Source organism: Cyprinus carpio, chromosome A14 (assembly GCF_018340385.1).
Source record: "Cyprinus carpio isolate SPL01 chromosome A14, ASM1834038v1, whole genome shotgun sequence".
Lineage (NCBI taxonomy): Eukaryota > Metazoa > Chordata > Actinopteri > Cypriniformes > Cyprinidae > Cyprinus > Cyprinus carpio.
This window is the reverse complement of record NC_056585.1, coordinates 29,896,277-29,918,758: the sequence shown is the minus strand read 5'-3', so window position 1 is coordinate 29,918,758 and position 22,482 is coordinate 29,896,277. Positions and strand designations below refer to the sequence as shown.

General features: G+C 40.7%; 2 protein-coding genes across 2 annotated transcripts; both read left to right on the top strand.

Annotated features, from left to right (window-relative positions):
* The first annotated feature begins 1,590 nt into the window (after positions 1-1,590).
* Positions 1,591-8,506, top strand: tmem128 (transmembrane protein 128). Its single transcript, XM_042770493.1, has 4 exons — positions 1,591-1,771; positions 6,296-6,440; positions 7,709-7,876; positions 8,069-8,506. Exons 1-4 carry the CDS (start codon positions 1,696-1,698, stop codon positions 8,166-8,168), a joined length of 489 nt encoding a protein of 162 aa, XP_042626427.1. The 5' UTR covers positions 1,591-1,695; the 3' UTR covers positions 8,169-8,506.
* A 1,193-nt stretch (positions 8,507-9,699) lies between these two features.
* Positions 9,700-21,751, top strand: LOC109054798 (proton channel OTOP1-like). The gene is made up of 6 exons (XM_042770492.1): positions 9,700-11,097; positions 11,184-11,320; positions 11,883-11,941; positions 12,267-12,397; positions 18,223-19,115; positions 20,215-21,751. The coding sequence occupies exons 1-6, from the start codon at positions 10,737-10,739 to the stop codon at positions 20,383-20,385; spliced, it is 1,752 nt and encodes a 583-aa protein (XP_042626426.1). The 5' UTR covers positions 9,700-10,736; the 3' UTR covers positions 20,386-21,751.
* Positions 21,752-22,482: the final 731 nt, after the last annotated feature.

Below are 22,482 nucleotides of genomic sequence, written 5' to 3'. Positions count from 1 at the left end.
CATGAAGCCGCACAAGGCTCACGGTTATACTCTCCCCGGGTCAACAATCACTGTACATGGAGGCAGTTGTTTTATATTACAAGTTTTCTGAATTGTTATGTTTAAATATGCAAATGATCCACTATCTCATTAATTATGCACAGATTTGCATTCATCTCCAGCACATAAATCTGATCGCTGGATGAAGGCAGGTTTATTATTCTGGTCTGATTTTTAAAGGTTTCTCTGTTCATCATAAATCAGAAAATACTGTCAGCAGACAGAACACAAACACATTCTCAGCATGATTTCAGGAGTAACATGTTGTAGAGATCAGTGTGAATGAAATCTGAACAAACCTTCAGAATATAGAGAGGAACACAACTGTTTGTAAGAGAAACACTCTTTACAGACTGAGCTCTACACACACACAGTGTAATAAAAGAAACTCTTTGGCTGTGTTCTGTGCACTAGACTAAAAGAAGAGCGAGAGCTGTGAACGGAGCGTGTGTCTGATGCTGCTGCAGTGTTTGCTCGGTCTGCCGGGTCTCTCGGTGTGTGTGTGTGTGTGTGTGTGTGTGTGTGTGGATCAGCTGAGCTCCAGCTGGCAGGTAACTGATCTGAGCTGTGTTTAGAGACACACACCTGTGCTGCTGAAGTTCATCACATCCGAACAGTTTCTCTAATTCATTATTGGCTTCTAACTTTCTAACAGAAATGAAGAAAATAAAAAGACTGCTACATGACTAAATGTAAATGCAATGTGTCTTTGTTGAAATAGACTATAGATTTGTTCAAGTTGAGTTGAAATGGAGAAGTCAGATCTTTTCTTTCATATTCTGATGTACTTCTGAGTTTAAAGGATTATCAAAGACAATAAATGTGGGGCGGGACTTGTTTTTGTGCCTCTGTTGTTCAGATGTGGGCGTGGCTTTCTAACGTGTATGCAAATCAGCGTGCGCTTGAGGGGCGGGGTTTACGAGTGCATACGTCACCAGAGAGAAGAGTCAGTTATGATCCAGTCTGATTAAACATGACAAGGTTTATTACACAGAACATTATTCATGGATGGACTGCTCACGTTAAATCTATAACATGCTTTTAGAAAATAATGGAAATGTCCGTTTCTTCATTTCTGGGTTTGGAATGTGATAAATAATTCATCAGGCTGAATTGAGTCTCCATCACTTACACATCTCTTGATGAGATCCTTCCTTCTGTTTGGGAGATATAATCACATTTTTATAAAACGTTAAAATTCACGGACTTTAATAACTCATCAAAACTCATTATAAAAACTGAATATGATCCTTCTCTTTTTAGGACTATAAAAGGAACAGCTCAGTTTTACAAAATAAAAGTACATTAGGAAGTAACTTAAAAGAGAATTGATATTCAGTAATATTATGGGATTAAGTGCATCAGATGAGAACTGAACTGATCTAAAGAAGACTCTTCTGTAGAGATGCTTTACAGCTGAACCTGAATTTGTTTCAGAATTGATGACATTTGCGACATTAACACTTTTTTTCTTGAAAGAATCTGTATTGTATAAATGTGGTGAGCGGTGATTATTTCAAACAGGAAAACAGACATTTCCATTCTATGGCAGACTGAACAGATAAAATGAAACACTGAAAGGTTCTCGGTTTGCGGATGAGGAGTGAAACGAGTCCGGCTCTAGAGCGTCGTGCGTCGTGACGTCATCGGGCCATCATGGCGGAGTCCAGTGAGTGTATGAACGTGAGGCGACGGTTCAAGACAAACAAACTAGAAGACGTCTCCGAACAGGGTGAGAAACACACACACACACACACACACACACTCACACACATCCGAACAGGGTGACACACACACACACACACCTAGAAGACGTCTCCGAACAGGGTGAGAAACACACACACACACACGCGGTGTGTGTGATCATCTTGATCTGGTTTGTGAGCGCGTGCTCTGAGTGTATCTCTGGCTCGTGCTGAGATCATCTCAGAGTTTCTTCAGAAGGTCTGTCTGCGCGTCTTCTGCTTTCACACAGTCCTCCTTCGGTTGTAGTGTTTATTCATATTCACGGCCTTCTATTTATGTTTTCACCGTTTGTTTATTTATTTATTTATTTATCTCTCTGTTTGGTTCAAAGCTGTATACTTTTTCCTTTTTTCATGTGGAATGCTGTTAAATTAATGCATAATTTGGATTTTGTACAACTGTTTTATTTTTTACTGACAGTTAACATTATTCTATATCAATTGGATCCATTTTTTTTTTTAAGAATGACGGAATTCGTTCAGGTTGTAGGTGTTATAAGTGCATAAGTTATCATTTATCTGTGCCTGCTGTTGTGTGGTGTATCTGCTTATGAGGAGAGAATCAACATGAAGTGAGGGGGAAAATTATTAAAAAGGACAAAACCAAACTGTTTTCATGTCATTTCACTGTTTCATTCTTTAATAACTGCATGCCAAAATCAGGAACTAAATAAACAAAAATAAAAAATTCATAAAAAATTTTAATCAAACTGGTTTCTGCAAACTCCACCAGACTCCTGTTACACATGTCCACACGTAACACTGTGGTGATTTTCATATTTTACTGTATCATTCTTTAATAACTGTATACCAGAATCTTTAAATGCCAAATTTATATTTAATTTAGTGATTCCTCTGTGTACCGCTAGTGCTACTTAGTACTTATTTAATTTAGTTAAGTAATTTAACTTATTAACGTTGCAATAAAATTAATAATCTAGCTACAATACGGTTACGGGCTCAAAGTCCTGTCTGGAACGCAGCATGAATGTACAGCACTGAAGTACTGGGTCCGTCCATTCATCTCTGTTCGTCATACTTGTGGAATAAGTTGACACAATGTTTACAGTATGTTACACAGTGTTTTAAATCATGCAGGTGAGGGTGTTTTCATACTCGTCTGGCCTATCAGTGTATATTTACGTCACGTGTAGCACCAGTTGTGTGGTCAGACCCTGCTCTGGAGAAGGAGCTAATTTGGTTCTTGAAAAAGGCAGTCTGGAACTAAAATCACACCCAGTTCCTGCGGTGCGAAAACACCAAAAGTGGGTAGTTACACAATTAGTTCTGGTGCTATGTTCCCGCGGTGTGAAAGGCCCTTATGTGTCGTCAGCAGGTCAGTAACTATGGGATGTGTTTTTTCTTTTTCTGTGTGGAGTAATGGATCAAATTACCAAAGTATAAATCCTTTAGTTTAAATGTGCTCACATGAATAGCCTTTATATGGTTCTGTTCTGTTGTGTTTGTTTTGTTTATTCTGAGAATAGACATATGATCTTCTTTCCTCACCCGAATCTCTTGTTGTGTGTGTGTGTGTGTGTGTGTGTGTGTGTGTGTGTGTGTGTGTGTGTGTGTGTGTTGTAATTGTGGGTCTAAAGCACTTTGGTCAGCTTGTGTTGTTTTTAAACGTGTTATAGAAATAAATGATTGATGGAATGATTGACAGTATCTCTTGTTGTTGTTGTTGATGATGTTGTTAAGGATTTGGTTATGTTATGTTCTTTTTATACGGTTTACTTTTCAATTTTTTTCATATTCTTTAAGTGATTTATTACGTTGTCCATTTTGAAAGCGTATCTTGTTTAATTGTTGGATTTTTGGGTTTTTATTAGTTTATATGTTTGTGGTAGTGAAGTCTTTTATTTTGACAGTCATCCGCTCGAGTGGATATATTGTGCTCAAAGTGTTCTAGTAAGCAGCGCAGCTGAGACACATTCATTCATTCATTCAGAGGTTTACGGTTCAAGAGAACTTCAAGGATTCAGCTCCTGGTTTGAGTGGAGAATAAGGTCTAATATTGACTATCTGTATTGTTTTGGATTTCTTTCTTTGTGTAATGTAGTACTGGTTATTTGTATGATGTTAGGTGTGTTAAATCGTTGTTGTATTTGATTTGATGTATGTTTGTTTCATGGTTTATATTATGTTGTGTTTTCTTTATATAAAGCTCTTACGGTGATTTGTGATGTCTAATGGCATTTAACGGTGATTACTGCAATAATAAAGCTCATTATGAATCATCAGTGAAAGAGTTCAACATTTTTAAGTCAGGAAGCTACAGTAAGAGCTTACCATATTATTTTTTATTGGTGGAATAGTTTATTTTTTTTTTTTTAAAGGATGCTTTGTTGAGATTTTTGAAGAGTAAAAAAGATCTCTTCTGCCGATAAGTTGTTTTATCTCAAGAAATATGTGAGTGGTCCTGCTAGAAAAGCTTTAGAAGGAACTTTCTTCAGAACAGATGATGAAGCCCATCAAGATGCATGCTGCAAGCTGAACAATCGTTATGGCCAACCGTTCGTAATACAAAAGGTGTTCAGAGAAAAGCTGGCAAGCTGATAACAAACAGTGTGTTATGGTTCGACTCAGTCATCTCAAGAGAAAATTGGCAAAGGATGAATCGTATAAGGAAAGTTACGGTGAGTTCGTGAGTGAAATCTTTCAGCGAGTGTGTTATTGTTTGAATTATTCATCTGAAGGGATGAAGGGGAAATGCATGGTAGTTGCAAGGAAGCTCATCTGGTGTTTTTCATCCTGCGCGTGTTCTGCGAGGTATGAGGGTCACTCCTTAAATGATCATTTACTTATCTTAATTTGATTTCGTCAACATACTATTGCACTTATGTGTGATATAGAGAAGATGTATCATCAGTTTCATGTAGATGAGTCTGACAAAGACTTTTGTGCTTCCTTTGGTGGAAGGATGGAATTTTGAACCAACCTGCCAGCGAGTTTCGTATGAAAGCTCATCTTTTTGGTGCAACCTCATCCTCAGGCAGCATCTCGCAACTGAAAACAGCGAGTTATATCCCTTGGGGTCACAGTTTGTGATTAAAAATTACTATGTAGCTGAAGGAGTGATCAGTGTGGAGAATTCAGAAGAAGCACGGAAACTCTGTATCAAAAGAACATGTTCCTGGTGGAGAGTTTGGTACATTTTGTACTTTGAATACTGAGTGCACAAAAACTCTGAGTTTGATGGACGGTGTTTCAAAGTTTTCTTCTTGGTCAAAGGCAATCAGAGCTGTAGCTCATCTTTTGGGAAGAGCTAATAAAGTCAAATCGAATCATCTCAGCACTGTATTAGAGCGATAATAAGCAGGACATCATATAATCAGATGTCTGCTAGGTAGTTCATACAAAGATGAGCTAAGAGAGATGAAGTGGTAGAAGTGTCAGGACTCACAGTGTGTTGTACTCTTGACCCTTTCATGGATGAGGACGTGTGCTCGGGCTGGGAGGGAGACTCTGCCGCTCAGTCTCTCCAGATTCTCTGAAACTATAATAATTCCAAAGAATCATCAGATTACTGAATTGATTGTTGTTCACTTTCACAACAAAGTTGCGCACCAAGGGAAAGGATTCACAATAAATGAGATAAGATCTAATGGCTTTTGGATCCCAGGAATCAACAGAATCGTGACGTCCTATATTAGGAGTTGTATTGTTTGCAGAAAGAACAGAGAAGGGCTGATTTTCCCCCAGAGAGAGCGACTCCATCACCTCCGTTCACATATACTGGCATGGAGTGCTTCGGCCCCTTTTTGATCAAGCAGTGAGATGCTTGATATCATATCATACACATCGAGATGCTTCTGATATGACGGCCGATTCTTTCATCAATGCTCTGCTTACTACTGATTGTCTGATCCTCAAAGTCTGACACCAATCACTCCAAATCATCTGCTAATGTTAAAATCAGCTACTGCTTTGCCTCCTCCAGGAAACTCCATTAGGAGGATGTGTTTGCACGGAAAAGATGGAGACGTGTGCAGTATTTAGCAGAACAATTCTGGAGTCGTTGGCGCAGAGTATCTTGCGAACACACAGCCGGCCGGCAGAAGTGGAACGTGGTTAAGAGAAACCTTCAAGTTATTGATCTTGTTATCGTCAGAGAAGAGGAGATGCATAGGAGCGACTGGAGGCTTGGCAGGATAAAGAAGAGCATTTTTAGTGGTGACGGACTTGTAAGAAGATGTAATGTATGTAATGTAGTAATGGTTATTTGTTTGTATGATGTTAGGTGTGTTAAATCGTTGTTGTATTTGATTTGATGTTTGTTTCATGGTTTATTTATATTATTTTTTGTGTTTTCTTTATACAAAGCTCTTACGGTGATTCGTGATGTCTAATGGCATTTAACAGTGATTACTGCAAATCTACGGTGACGGATCTTTAGTAAAGCTCATTATGAATCATCAGTGAAAGAGTTCAACAGTTTTTAAGTCAGGAAGCTACAGTTGATGATGATGATGATGATGATGATGTTGTGTTATCTTGTTGTCGTGCAGGTTCTGGTGCTGATGAGGCTGTGGAAGTGAAAGCATCTGCTCGGATCAACCGGCACTCAGTCTTCTGGATCCTGGCTTCTCTCGCTCTCACCTACTATCTGGATTTCTTCTCTGTTCTTCTGAACCACAGTGACATTCACAGGTGACCACTACCCTTGACCATAACTAGCACTGTGTGTGTGTGTGTGTGTGTGAGTGTGTGTGTGTGTGTGTGTCTGTGTTTGTGTGTGTGTGTGTGTGTGTGAGTGTGTGTGTGTGTGTGTGTGTGTGTGTGTGTGTGTGTGTGTGTGTGGTCAGATTGCAGTGCTAACTGTATTACAGTTCTTTGCTCTCAAACAGCTCTCTCTGTCTCTCTTATGCTCTTTTCTTCTTATCCTGGATTACAGTAAAGATTATAGAGCTCTGGTTACCAGGAGAGAACCTACACACACACACACACACACACACACACACACAGAGACACACACACACACACACACACACCTTCACAGTTAAACAGTGAAACTCCATGAACTCTACTCAACTCTACAGCAGCTCACATCTCTGTAGAAGTTCCTCGGGAGCGTCTGCTGTGGGTTCATGAAAACCTTCTTAAGAAAGATTACATTTCTTAAGATGACTTTTAAGAAGTTTGTATGATTGTTCAGAACTGAAGTTCTTCAAAAAGAATCCTTAAGTTGTTCTCAAATATTTCTTAAATATAAGAAAATGTTTTTAGAAGAATTTTAAACAGAAATGAATAAAAACTTCACGTATTGTCATGATCTCGTGCACGTCTCTAGTTATAATTATGTGTATTATATTTAGCTCAAGTTCTGTTGTGATGTTTAATATTTGAAACAATTCAATAAATTCATATCATTATACATTTTTCACTTAAAATGCTTTTGTCTTAAGAAAAAGATAAGCACGTTCTTAAGAATTGTGTTTGGGAATAGAGATTATTCTTAAGTTAAATATGAAGAAAACAGCGGTTTAGAAGAAGTCTATTCTTAAGATTATTTTGTGTCTGTCCTGAACAGTGCTGAGTATAATTCAGATGCTTTTTATAGAATTTATTGATAAGTTTGAATGTTATATTTTAAGTTTTCATTTAAAGTTCTAGTAATTTTTGTGTTTTAGTAATTTTTTTAGTTTTATTTATTTTGTTTCAGGTTTTAATTTGAGTTGTTTTAGTTCAAATCATTTTTATTTTCTTCTTTTTATGTGTGCTGGTTTTGAGTGTGTTCAGGTCGTTGGTGTTTGACGCTGTGTGTGCGTGTGTGTGTGTGTGTGTGTGTGTGTGTTGCGTGTGGAGAATGCGTGGTGTGTGTGTGTGCATGTGTGTGTGTGCGCGCGTGTGCGTGTGTGTGTGTGGTGTGTTCAGGTCGTTGGTGTTTGACGCTGTGTGTGCGTGTGTGTGTGTGTGTGTGTGTGCGTGCGTGTGTGTGTGTGTGTGTTTTTGATGCTGGTGGTTTTTGTTTGTTTTGCTTTTTTCTGTATGCTGTATCTGGAGTGGTTCAGAGGAATAAAGCAGTATGATCAGGAGTATCCAGCCGTCCCTGCGCTCACCACCGCTGCCTTCATCGCCGCCTCCTGCAGGTCTGTCACTAAACACCTCTCCCTCGGTCTCATTACTGACATTTTAGTTTTCAGAGATGACGAGCGAGTGTACATGATTCAGATTCACTCCTCACAAAAACAGTTTATTTCTTTATATGTAAATTAGCTATACATGCAATTTTAATCATGTATAATCATTGATTGAACATGATGATGATTTTGCTGTTTCAGCTTGAACATCGCTCTGTGGCCCGTCTGGTCGTTCCTCACGCCGGTGATTCTGTTCACTCAGTTCATGGGTGTGGTGATGCTGATCTCACTGCTGGGCTGAAACACGGATAGAGGGGTCAGCTGATCGCCCTCTGACCTCTGACCTCTGCTCTATTCCTGCGCTGAGGACTTGCTTTAATGAACAGAGAGACTTTCGGCAGCTTCTGATGTCTCCGATCTAAACCCACTCATATTTTCCCGTCACAGAAGATCATCAGCCCGCCGGAGGTGAACCAGAGGTTTTCTTTGAGGTCCTGTAGACTGCTGATCGCTGTGTTTTGTAAAATTGCAGATCGCTTTAACTTCCAAACACTGTTTTAAACGGTTCACTCCCTGTTTTAATGTTTGTCTGTAACTAACCAGATGCATGAACTGATGAAATAAAGGACGTTTGTATTACATGAAGCTCTGTCTGTCTGTTCTCCGGTGCTAATAACAGTCTAATGTCACGTTTCAGCTGTGAACTGAGGTTGTAGAACAGAACATTGACGTACCTTCAGGTAATGTGAACCACAGAGATGATTTTACTCGCACAGAAGAGAAGCCATGGCGCTTTAGTCCTCAGGTATATCCGGAGCACTTCTGATTAACTGTGAATCTTTGATAAAGCGAGTGAATGTGTGAGAGTTTTGTTTGTCTCAGTGCACCTCACGGAGTGAAATCAGTCGGATCGTGTGCTTGAATCTGCTGTCAGCGGGTTAGTGTGAGGGTGAAGCGAAACATGACCTCTGCAGATGTGTGTGTCCAGTAATGATGCTGAATTAAACCAATGATGACTTTTTTCAGCTTTATTTTTCAAGTTTACCATTGAGCACCTGAGCAAACTGTCAGAACTGCCAAAGTAGTCATTTTTCAGATCGTGTGTTAACCAGTTTATTATTATTATTATTATTATTATTATTGTATACATGGAAGATGTCCATTTGTTATACTTTAAAGATTTGTTTATAATTATTCATGTACATTGTCCCTTTTTTGGAACTGAAAAGTTATTTAAAAAAGCGCGAACAAACGTTCCATTCGTGTAACTATAGCAACAGCTCCAGCACTTTCCTACCAATCTACTGAATCCAACTTTTTTTTTTGTGTGTGGCTATTTAGTTTCTTAAAGAAGCAAAATAGTCAGGAAATGGGTAATCAATTACTTTAATCAACTTTAATTCCAGCCGCTAAAACCACTAAAATTCCATAAGTAACCATAGCAACGGAACGATTTTGGTTAATATGATTATCTGCATTGCTTTATTATAATTTCATATAGCTACAGGTTCAGTATGTGATAGAAACTATTTTTTTTTATATAAAATACAATTACATATAATACATACTGTACATATACATATAGGCTACATACATATAAACACAATATAAAGTACGTGTCATGTACGTCTTCTCTTTGACCTGTATGAATTTAAATAAGATGCTTTAAAATCTCGAATTTCATGATTTGATCCCATTATTGGTTCCGATTCGAGCAGAAATTCCATTGGCAGCCATAGAATTTAGTTTCTGTTTATTTTGATTTGAAAGTAAAAAGAGACGTGACATATAGTCACTTTTGATCTTTCATGTGAAATTATTCTTGAATTCACTAAATGCATGTTCTGGTCTGTGATCAGGCCATGTGTTTTTCTTCTTGATTCTGCGGATTCGTGACACTCCTGTGATCTTCTGAGCCACCCAAATCTGCTACAGAGGAGAAAGAACAACACATCACAAAGAAGAGCACAGTAGCCTTTCTTTCAATCATCAGCCTTGCTTTCTGAAAGTAAGACGATCCAGATCTAAAGAATGAAGTTCCCTCCCGTGAGAGAACTGACCAAAAACAGTGGGAACAATGATCAGTACTTTACAGAACACTGAACTATAATTTTGACAGTGTACGCCTGCGCTGCTTGATCTAACGCTCGCTGAAGATGATGATGAGGATGAGGATGGTGATGATGATAAGCGCGTGATCGCGTCTGTCAGACTTCATCAAAGCTCTCCGGAGTCGATCAGCGGAAGCCAGCGTGCGCTTCTCGTTTACCTTTGATCCGGATCATGATGCAGCTCCAGTGCGCACGGTAATCCAGGGCAGAGCCGTTATAATAGAAGCTCTTTTGTTGGAGCTCTCTGGCCCGGATCGGTTTCATGTAATTGTGAAGAGGCTGCATCTGATTTCAGCCGCGTTTCGCAACCCGTCTTTAATGTCGCGCGCACGCAGATTTCATGCTGACCACATTCTTCTGACTGTACGTCCGTTATACGAGTCTGCGGACAACAAAGGGCCGTCCATAAAGAAAGAGCTTTTGACCAGTGAAACCCGAGAGCCTAAAAGCTCGCTGGAGCTTCACATGTGACCGCGGTGTGAGGAGGAACGACTAGAAGCGTGGAGACGCGGTGAGGAGCGCGCGCGTCCGGTTGGTGAAGTTTGGCGGGCGCGTGTTTCTCAGCGTTTCTTGGCACCGTCGCTTTTTTCCAGGAGCTCGATGAATGAAGATGAATGAAACTCGATCCGTGATAATCTGCTGCGCTTTGTAGGAGGTATATAACGGCGATGGACGCGCACTGAGCATGTCCGAGGCTCGCCGCGCTTCCGATCCCTGACGACGTTCATCCGGAGCCGCTGCTGCTCATCGACGGCACCATGGTGGAGCACCGCGGCCTGGACATCATGTCCACCCCCTCTTCCTCCTCTCCATCATCCTCGAACGCGGAGAAGAAACTTTTCTCCAAGCTCAAGGTGAGTCTGACCAAGAAGTACCCGCAGAAGAACGCGGAGACGCTGAGCGCGCAGTACGGAGCCAACCTGCTGCTGATCGGCGTGTCCGTGATGCTCGCGCTCGCCCAGCACGGTCCCGCGGTGAAGAAGGAGCACCTGCTGGCCTTCATCACGGCGCTGATGCTCGTGCAGCTCGTGTGGATGCTCTGCTACATGATCCAGAGTGAGCGGGAGCGCAGCCCGGTGCCGGAGAAGGACGCGCACGCGGGCACCAGCTGGATCCAAGGTGAGCGGGTGACGCGCGTCAGTATGCTACCGAGCGCCTTGCTGCGTGAGCGTGCGTGAGAGTGAATGATTGTGCTGTGTGTTCAGGGGGGCTGACGATGCTGGCGTTGCTGTCACTCATCATGGACGCGTTCCGCATCGGCTCTTTCGTCGGATATCATTCCTGCGTCTCCGCCGTGCTCGGAGTCTATCCCGTCGTGCACGCGCTGCACACCATATCTCAGGTGAGAGCGCGCATCTGTCACGCACCCGGTGTCAAGACACGTTCATTTCTAGACACGGATTTTTCCAAAGCAGCTTCACTCCGGATGACAGAGAACGCGCTCGGAAGTAACGACAAAGTTCGTGAGATAAAAAAAAAAAAAATCTGTTCTTAAATAATATTAAAACACAAACACATTGCATATACATTATTCATGGAGCGTTTTTCTGAAACTTTGTATACTTCTCTAACCTTTTTTAAGTGTTGCTACTTGTTTCAGAACGTTGTTTTCAGAGAACATTCAAAAGTAACATTCCCATAATGTTTGTACAATGATAGAATGAAACGTTCCTTTAACATTCATATAACCAATGAAGAAAGTTTTAACAATATTGGAAAAACTGGACTTTCATAACTTTAGACGTTTGCATAACTTTAGCAAAGCATCTGTACTTAAAAATAAACCGTAAAATAACAGTATTAATTTTAAGTTGTGAAACAGCTCTACAGAAGACAAGAGTGTCATTATTCAGATCAGTTCAGTGGTGAAGTTCACTGAACCATGTGTCTGCTCTTGATTGCAGGTGCATTTCCTCTGGTTCCACATCAAAGATGTCATCAAGAAATATGAAACGTTTGAAAGGTAAAGACACCCTTCTTTCTCCGTCTTCGTTCATGTAGCAGCAGAGATTCAGTGCTGAAGTCCTGCGATACACAAACATTTACACTTATGCTTTTTTTCAAAAGTGACGTTTATGCAATTTCATCAGTTCACTGCGTAGTTCACTCTACAGTACACTTAATGTACTATTTAATGCATGCCTTTAGAAGGCGATGATTATGATAAATACATATGATTGGGAAGAGTCAGCATTAGACACACTGGAGCAGATTACACATGTAATTTAATTGGAGATGCTGATGAAATAGCCTCATCAAACAGATGTGTGTGTGTGTGTGTTGAGCAGGTTTGGAGTGATTCATGCCGTCTTCACTAACCTGCTGCTGTGGTGTAATGGAGTGATGTCAGAAGCTGAACATTTCCTCAACAACCACAGGAGACGCCTGACTGCGCTGGGATACGACAATGTCTCCACAGGTGTGTGTGTGTGTTTGTTATATCCTTAGTAAGAAGCAATAAGAAGGCATTCGAAAATAAAGAATACTTTAATTAACCAAATTAAGTAGCAGAACAGTACAGCACGCAGCAGCAGGTGGACTGCTTCTCTTCTATTCTCAACAAAACATTTACCCCGAACCTCTATCGCCACCTACTGGCCAATATGCACTAAAGAACACAACATATTCCCCCATCACTTAAAGCAACCTACCTACCCCTATTTTTACGAACAAAAAGGGAACACAACAACAAAGTTACTAAAGCATCCACTTTGTTATATAACAATTACTTGTAATCAGATCAAAGAACAAAATGATGCTTCACGAGAATTATTAGACGTAGCATTCATATAAAATCAATCATGAGATGACTTAACGAATTACTCATCCTTTATAATAATGTAATGCAAAGGTGACTAAGTGACTAAGTCTTCCAGCCAACGAGGAGTTCATCTCATACAGGAAGAAACCCTTTGAAGAGCTTCAGGAGCTTGGAGCGCCGGAGGAGGAGAAGAAGAGAGATGCTGAAATGACAAGTCCACAGCACCTGTGTCAGTAGCCTCTGAAATAGGTGCAACAGAATGAGCCAGGTGAGAAGCATGCCAGTTCTTCACGTTGGAGAACAGGTAAGTACATGCACCCAGTTTATGCACAATTTGACGAAGGTTGGTAAACTTTGGATGTGCTTTCGGAGCATGAGTTGGAATGCGCACACGCACTCAATCCCTCACTTTAAAATCAGGAGTGCGAGCTACACGTCTGGAGTCAGTGTATGCTTTCATTTTCTTTTGCTTAAAAGAAACTTGCTGAAGAAGTGCCGGAGCATCCTGACGTGTGGTGGGAGGAGGAAGAACATTGAGATGCGTTCGTGTCGTTGTGTCATGAAGCTTCATTTTCTTTTGCTTAGACACATTTGACAGGTCAGGATGTGCTCTTCAACAACCAAACACCTTCTAATGCCTGGACAGGTCTGGATGTGCTCTTTAACCAGACAATCAATGCCTGGCCAGTGCGCAGAATTCCCTGGTGACCTTCGTGAGCTTACCTCACCAATGTGTGCCAAAGCGCAACAGGTACAACAAGATGTGATCCTCTGAACACATAATCCTGCTGCACACTCAGTTTGTCACGTAGTTGAAAGTATGGACGTAGAATAATATTCATAGAAGTTGAAGAGGAAGGCCGACCACGAGCTATTTGTGTGTGTAATGCACTCAGTTCAGAGCATGACGCGGAGGCAGAAGCAAACTCAGCCGGCGACAAAGCTGACATCGCAGGAGACAGAAACGCTACAAACTCAGGTTTAATTAGGAAAGAATTTGTTGTACCAAGACAGTAGCCCAATGAACGAGCGAAGTTGGGTCACATCTTCCGGAGCAGGTGGATGAAGAATAGTGGAGAGGTGATCCTCATCAGGTTGAATTCCTTGCGCGTTCACTGTATGTCCCAGGAAGCGCAGACTGGTTTTGTTGAATTGGCACTTCGATTGATTCAACTTCAGCCCAGAATCCTTTAAACGCTGAACGACATTTTTTAACGTTTGGTCATGTTCTGTTTGTGTACGTCTCTAAAGAATAATGACATCCAGGTAATTGGCAACATTCGGAAGTCCTCGTAAAACTGTTGCCAACATTTTCTGAAAAGTAGAGGGTGCTGAAGCAAGACCAAACGGTACACAACAAAATCTGAAAAGTCCTTCGTGAGTAATGAAGGTGGTCAGATTGCGGCTATCCTGAAAGAAAGCACTCTCCAAATCGATAGTGGAAAATACAGTTGTGCCTCTTAACAAAGAGAACATTTCTTCGATGTGTGGTAGAGGGTAGCTATCCGTAGCTACAGCCTTGTTGGGCTCTCGCAGGTCCACGCACATACGAATAGCACCCAACTTTTTCTGTATTACTACTATCAGGGAGACCCACGGCGAAGCATCCACTCTCTCAATAATGCCCAACTCGAGAAGGCGATGAATTTCTTCACTGACTGTGTCTCTAACGGACAAAGGTAAGCGGCAGAGTTTCTGGCGCACAGGAGCCACAGCTGACAAAATCTTTACCTCGTGCACAAAGCCGTTTGCGCATCCCAAAGCAGGTAGAGATATCGAAGCAGACAATCGCAAGACAGGAGCAAAACTGAATTGGCTTCAAAATGAAGATGTAGCCCATTGATCAGATCCATCCCAAGCAGAGCTGTGCCAGATTCAACCATGAAGAGCGACGTAGAGCAGATGATGTCATCCTTAGAGACTAGTACGGGAAACGGAGCACGAGAATACGTCACCAGTCTTACAGAAGGTGGCTGCAAAGTGTGTATCATACACAATTTTCGGCAAAATAGAAACAGATGATCCAGAATCCACGGTAAGCTCGATAGGCACAGATGTAGTTACGGGCGCAATGACAGCGAGTCATGCTTATAAAGGATCTGAACCTCAGGTAAGTCAGTTTCACGCACTGAGCGAGCTTGTCCAGAGTGACACACCAGTGAATAATGTCCCATCTTTTGACAGTTATTACACTGTGCTGATGCAGTAGGATAACTACGGTCATTCGCAAAGTGTTTCCTAGATCCACACCGATAACATTCACGGGATGATGAAACAGGTGCAGTAAATGAAAGCTTTGAAGAACGCGCTATAGACGGTAGCTTTGAAGGTGGTCTACGACGGTGACGTGCAGCTGCAGGGGGAGACTTTAATAATTTGGCTTGTTCAGCAGCAGCTTCTGTTTGAGTGGCAATAATAATGGCTTTTTCAAGAATCAATTCAGATTCCAAAAGCAATCTCTCACGAATCCCAAGTCTGGACACGTTCTCCACCAGCTGATCGTCCAGAGTAGCTGCTAAGTCCCATAGAACAGCTACGTACTGAAGTATGGTTTCTCCTGTCGCCTAAACACGTTTCCTGAAAGCATGACGCTCAGCCACTATGTTCCGTCGAGGACCAAAGTGTGCTTTCAAGGTCGCAATCACATCTTCCATCGAATCACCTTGATTCGGCCTTCAGTCCCCAGACAATGTAGAAGCAGCGCTCGTTTGTGTTCGACCGGCCGTGCATCTCCAGAAGCACCAACAACGAGCAAATAATTCTTGAACATCCATAACCACGTGTCAAAAGGGATAGTTCGTTCTCCGGGACATGGCAAAAACGGCGTGGAAAAAGTAGAAACAGCTGCCATCCTCAAGTCAAAAAGTACCTCGTCGACAATTTGTTATATCCTTAGTAAGTATATACTGTTGTGCTGGGCAACCTATTGTAAAGTATAGTTAACCACATTAAGTTGCAGAACAGTACAGCACACACAGCAGCAGGTGGACTGCTTCTGACTCTCTTACTCTTCTATTCTCAACAAAACATTTACCCCGAACCTCTATCGCCACCTACTGGCCAATATGCACTAAAGAACACAACAGTGTTTTTCAGAGAGCTCTGCTCACTGTGGGAGGAGTCTGTTTTTTTCCCTCAACTATAGTCTGTCTCTCTCCCTCTCTCTCTCCCTCTCTGTCTCTCTCTCTGTCTCTTGAGCAGGTGTGTGTGTTTTCACTTTACCGTTCACTGTTTTCATCAAAGTTCTTTATTGGTATTGATGGTTCCATTAAGAACCTTTAACATCCGTGAAACCACTAAATGTTCTTTATAGGGGAAATTATTAAAACATTCTTCACACTAAGATAAAATGTTTCACATAAATGCTGTTCTTTTGCACTTTCTGTTAATCTGTGAATCCTGAAAAATAAAATGCATCACAGTTTCCACAAAAATATTGTGCAGCACAACTGTTTTCAACATTGATAATAATCAGAAATGTTTCTTGAGCCATGATGCTGAAAATTCAGCTTTGATCACAGCAATCAATTAAATATAATAATCTCATAAAAATGTAGCATTTTCCTCATCTCCTGTTCATTATCAAGTAGAAGCTTTTCCTGTAGTTTTATGGTGATTGATCCTCTAGATGGCGTCAGAGAGTTTGTTTTCTCACTCGTGTTGAAGTAATGAATGTGTGCTGTTGTGTTGAATTTCTTTCATTTCTATCTCAAACTCCAGTGAACTCTTCTCACAGACAGTGATGATGTGTTTCCTCACATATAGCAAAGATTTCACATTACACTTTATGATAAGCTCTCATTACGGTTAGGGTTAGTTAATGCATTACTAAATCACTTCATTCCTAAACATTTGTTATTCATTTACAGTAATTATTATATTTATTAGTCTTTATTTAGTTAATAAAAATGTATTAGTAAATGTTGACATTTAGCTAAATGTATTTTTCATTGTTAGTTCATGTCAGTATTATTTTACTAGCATTTTTTTTATTAAAGATTTAGTAACATTTGTATTTTTGTCATTTTTATTAGTTGCTTGTTTTTTGTGTATATAGTTTCTATTAATTCTTATTTCAGTTTTAGTTGTAATTATTTAAAAAAAACATTAAACTAAATGAAAATGAGAACTATATGGAATAAAATAAGATTAAGCTTCCTTTTAAAAATAAAAATTCAGTTTTAGTTCAATAAAATTTTATTTTAAGGGTTTTTTGTTAACTATACTGACCCTGGTTCATGTTTACTAATGGTACTTTATTGTAAAGTGTTTTCTGTATGTTCTATACTGAGTTCTGTTTCTGTACTATATGTTATGTACTCTACCGATCAAAAGTTTGGGATCAGAATGATTTTTAATGTTTTTTTACAGGAGTTTCTTCTGCTCATCAAGGCTGCATTTATGTGATCCAAAATACAGGAAAAAATTTAATATTGTGCAATATTATTATGATGTAAAATAAAGTTTTTCTATTTTAATATATATTAATCTGTAATGTATTTCTGTGATGTGCAGCTGTATTTTCAGCATCATTACTCCAGTCTTCAGTGTCACATGATCTTCAGAAATCATTCTAATATGATGATTTATTATCAGTTCTGAAACTTCTGCTGCTTCATATTTTTTTGAAACCTGTGATGCTTTTTTCAGGATTCTTCCATGAATAAAAAGATAAAAAGAAGAGCATTTATTTAAAATAGAAATCTTTTCTAACAATATACACTACAGTTCAAAAGTTTGGGGTCAGTACATTTTTATTCTTTCTTTTTTTGAAAGAAATTAAAACTTTTATTCAGCAAGGATGTGTTAAATTGTTAAGAAGTGATAGCAAAGATTTATATTGTTAGAAAACATTTCTATTTTGAATAAATGCTGTTCTTTTTAACTTTTTATTCATCAAAGAATCCTGAAAAAAAAAAAAATAGCAGTTTCCAAAAAAGTAATCGGAAACCCTAACCCTAACTGTTGCCAGCATTGATAATTCTAATAATAAATCATCATATTAGAATGATTTCTGAAGGATCATGTGAGACTTTATATTGGAGTAATGATGATGGAAATTCAGCTTTGCATCATAGAAATAAATTATATTTTAAAGGATATTAAAATAGAAACCATTATTTAATTACTGTTTTTTTCTGTATTTTTGATCAAATAGATGCAGCCTTGATGAGCAGAAGAGACTTCTTTAAAAAACATTGCAAGTCTTTCTGATCCCAATCTTTGACGGGTAGTGTATATAGTACAATCTCTCTGTGATTTAATATGTGGAAACGGTATGGTGGGTTTTTTCTTATGCTACTGGAGCATCTGTCAGTGACGAGAAGCCTGCAGATGTGAAAAGGCTCCATTCGACATCTTTATTTCTCAGTCATTTGGAGAGTGTTCCCATTGTTTTCATTGAACCTCATTGCGTGAATCGGGCCGTTTGTCAGCTGATCCTCTCTCTCTCTCTCTCTCTCTGTGTGTGTGTGTGTGTGCAGTGGAAGCGGAGCCGAACTGTAACTGCTCCATCAGCGTCTGCTCCATGTTCTCAACCAGCCTCTACTACCTGTACCCCTTCAACATCGAGTACCACATCTTCGTCTCGGCCATGCTGTTGGTGATGTGGAAGAACATCGGCCGCACGCTGGAGCTCCACAGCAACAGCAAGCGTCCCAGCATGAGGAGCCCGGGTCTGCTGCTCGGCCCCATGCTGGGTCTGCTGGCGCTGGCCAGCTCCGTCACGGTCCTGGTGGTGTACCTCATCCACATAGAGAAGTCGCAGCAGACGCGTGAGGCGGCCATCTCCATGTTCTACCTCTACGGCGTGGTGATGCTGAGCTGCATGTGTGTCGCGAGCGGAGCCGGGCTGCTGGTGTACCGTCTGGAGGCCTGGCCCATGGACACGGGTTCGAACCCGTCCCGCACGCTGGACACGGAGCTGCTGCTGGGCTCGTCGCTGGGCTCCTGGCTGATGTCGTGGTGCAGTGTGGTGGCGGTGGCGGCGGCGGGACCCAGCTCTCCGAGCTTCCGCTGGACCTGTCTGGTGTACTCGCTGCTGCTGGTGCTGGAGAAGTGTGTGCAGAACCTGTTCATCGTGGAGTCGCTGTACCGCAGACGCACGGATCCGGACGACGCACCTGTGCCCGAGGTCTTCTCCATCACACCGGCGCCCGTGGTCCCACCGTACGACGGCATCGTGAACCGCGGCTACGAGACACAGGACAAGGGCTGCGCGACTCTGGAGGGAGAAACACCCGAGAACAGAGCGGCATTCAGCAGGAAGCACTCCGACGTCACACTTCCTGTGGGAAACCAGCTCAGCGTGATACACGGGAGGAAGAGGCAGATCCTCAAGAACATCACCATCTTCCTCTTCATGTGCAACATCTCGGTGAGAAGAGACGTGTGTGTGTGTGTGAGACTGTGTGTGTGAAAGAGTGTGTGTGTGTGTGTGTGTGTGTGTGTGTGTGAGACTGTGTGTGTGAAAGAGTGTGTGTGTGTGTGTGAGACTTTGTGTGTGAAAGAGTGTGTGTGTGTGTGCGTGTGTGTGAGAAAGAGTGTGTGTGTGTGTGTGTGTGTGTGTGTGAGACTGTGTGTGTGAGAGTGTGCATGTTTTTGTGACATATCAGGACACAACTCTGTATAATGTCATGGGTATGTCACAGGTATTACAAGGAGAGGGTGACTTATGAAGACATAACCCATGTCCCCATTTTTCAAAACGCTTATAAACCATACAGAATGAGTTTTTTTTTGAGAAAGTAAAAATGCACAAAGTTTCCTGTAAGGGGGTAGGGTTAGGTGTAGGGTTGGTGTAGGGCGATAGAATATACAGTTCGTACAGTATAAAAACCATTACGCCTATGGGATGTCCCCACTTTTCACAAAAACAAACAAGTGTGTGTGTGTGTGTGTGTGTGTGTGAGACTGTAATGGTCTCCGTGGGTCTCTACTGGTAATGTTAAAACCACTAAATCCTGACGGAATATGAACCAAAGCACACCACTGCGCAGGGTTGCCAGGTCTGTGTAACAAAATCACCCCAAAGTGTGCCAAAACAAGCCCAATGACCCTAACAAAATATCAGAACTCAACATGCCTCTTCTATACCTAAAATACAGGTTTTTACAGTCACTATTATACTTTATACTTAATTTCAACTTGAAAATCACTAGTAGTAATCATAAATAATAGTCTGTTTTCATTACAGAGCTCAAAGGCCCTAATGAAACTAATCATGAAAAATATTTCAATACATGCATTTCAGTCAATTTCAATTGAAGCAGTATTTCAAACCTTTAAACGGCGGGGAAAAATCAACCCAAATGCTTCAAGGTGAGTTCAGTCATCTAAACACCTTCTCCTTTACGTTCCACCAAAGAAAGAAACTCACACGGGTCTGAAAGTGCATGTAAACGATGACAGAACTGACATGTTTAGGTGAATCACTGCACGAGCGCTGAAGGTTTTGTTCTTCTCTCTGTGTCCAGCTGTGGATTCTCCCGGCCTTCGGCTGCCGTCCGCAGTATGACAGCGGTCTGGAGCAGGAGACCTTCGGGTACAGCGTTTGGACCACGGTGCTGAACCTGGCCATCCCCATGAACCTCTTCTACCGCACACACTCGGTGGCGTCGCTCTTCGAGGTCTTCAGGAAGGATTGAGGACGACTGAGATGAGGAAGCTCATGCGTTCAGACTGATCGGATCCGTTCTCATGGACTCCATCAGCTCTAGAGGTTCTCAGGCCTGAAGATTCTTCACACACTTCTCAATGTTTACACACACACACACACAGTCTCACAATCACACAATCACACACACACACACACACACACACACAGTCTCACAATCACACACACAGTCTCACAATCACACACACACACACACGTACGTCTTCACTTGATGAAGGATGATGTTCTCTTTTATCAAGTTCTCATATGGGTTTAAATCCTGAATGTTTTTGGTACGTCTGATTGGAAAATCCTTGAATCTTGCAGGCCGTTGAACAAACATCTGGTGCATATTGTAGTTTTTAATCATTTAACTTACTAACTTTTGCTCTGTCAATATCTACACATTCTTAAATCAAGATGCATTTACTTGGAAAAGGAAATTACTTAAGATATGAAGTCTTGGATCCAGTAATGTTTCACTATGATCTTCAGATTGTGTAACTCTATTCAGACATGCATTTACAGCACATTGTTTTGAAACATGTTATGAATATCTTTACTGTTCTGCATTCCTCTTGGTTCTCACACTCGCGTGTTTCTGAAGGACGTGTGACGATGGTTTCCTCAGTCCTGAAGGTCTCTGTGAGCGATGGCTTTTAAAAAGGCTTGAAACGCTCCAACACTGGAGAGAAATGAGGTTTTATCTGTGCGTTTATGGATTTAGAGGCTGATTGTTAGTTTTGGTCTGAAGTGCAGATGTTCATCTGGACAACATCAGCATCACAAACACACAGGACTCGTGGCTCATAGAAGAGACTCTTTATTCAGGATATTAGCTGTGGAAACGCTTCTCGTGAATGTGATTATGGGATGCGAAACGCTCCGTTCTTTCAGATGTAGAGCGGCTCTGTTGATCTTCAGCAGATCTTTAGTAGCAAACGACTTTATCATCAACCTTTCTTCTCTTTTTTAACTCGTCTCCCACCAAACACACCGTGCAACGCACAACAATCAGACCTGTGGTGCAAACCTCACTTCCCCCCAAATGAATACATGTTTGTCAGCTTCAAATAAATCAAAATATTCTTTGATGTAAACAGTCCAACAGCTTTGGAGTTTCTTTGAAACATGAAATTCTTTAAAGCACCTTTATTCATCGTCGTTCACTTATTTCTCATAAAACCTGAAAAATGGGTTCATCTTTTAGTGTGAACCCTAATCATTTTCTTCCATGCAAACAGCAAAATATAATAATAAAATAATTTTCTTTCTTTGTATTTTTGTCGTTTAACAGTACAATTACCTAAACATTCTTAAGTCAAGATACTTAAAGATATATCAAAATGAAGTGAGTTTATGCTTTAAACAAGACCAAAAAGAAAAATAATAATAATAAAATAATAATAATAATAATAATCTGTCAGTGGGGTCAGAAAAATAAAATTGTTTTCCCTTTGGATTAAGCTGTTTTTGTTTTTTCCTGAGCACATTGGCAGATGTTTGTTCTTGTTTTAAGTGTAAACTCACTTCATTTTAATTAATTTCTCAGAAAACAAGTCATTTTGCATTATTTTCTTAAGAATGTTTAGATATTTGTACTGGAAAACCAGACCGAAATACAGAGAAAGATCATTTTTGCAGTGTGGTTTCTGCTTATTATTTGAACATTTACATTTATGCATTTAGCAATTCTTGAAAAACAAATAGGAACAAGAGTATAATTCCTTAAAGAGTCAATGATATTTGTGATACACAAAGCCAGGTTTATTCTAGGACTCCACAGGAAAGACGGGAGAGATTATTCAGGAGATCTTCATGGCTTTCAGATCTCTGGAGATGAAGCTCTGTAATGAAAACATTTATTCAGACTGTGTTATTGAAGCGTCAGCTCCTATTTCAGCGTGAAGACGCTTCTGGAGGTCTTCATGTATAAATGCAGCTGTTTTCATTATTCAGACCTCACAGAAAACAGCGCTGCGTTCCACAGAAGATGCACAAACGACCTTTCTGTGGTATTTCTGTCAAGTTTACAAATAACTAAATAAAGAAATCAAGCAAAACGACTTGTTTTCTGATCAAAGTGAGG

Excerpts from the sequence above, each read along its gene's own strand:
- tmem128 (XM_042770493.1), top strand. The coding sequence starts at position 1,696 with ATGGCGGAGTCCAGTGAGTGTATGAACGTGAGGCGACGGTTCAAGACA. Across the intron at positions 1,772-6,295 it reads AGAAGACGTCTCCGAACAGG|GTTCTGGTGCTGATGAGGCT; the intron begins GTGAGAAACACA and ends GTTGTCGTGCAG. Across the intron at positions 6,441-7,708 it reads CACAGTGACATTCACAGGTG|GTGCGTGCGTGTGTGTGTGT; the intron begins ACCACTACCCTT and ends GTGTGTGTGTGT.
- LOC109054798 (XM_042770492.1), top strand. The coding sequence starts at position 10,737 with ATGGTGGAGCACCGCGGCCTGGACATCATGTCCACCCCCTCTTCCTCC. Across the intron at positions 11,942-12,266 it reads AAATATGAAACGTTTGAAAG|GTTTGGAGTGATTCATGCCG; the intron begins GTAAAGACACCC and ends TGTGTTGAGCAG. Across the intron at positions 19,116-20,214 it reads TCTTCATGTGCAACATCTCG|CTGTGGATTCTCCCGGCCTT; the intron begins GTGAGAAGAGAC and ends CTCTGTGTCCAG.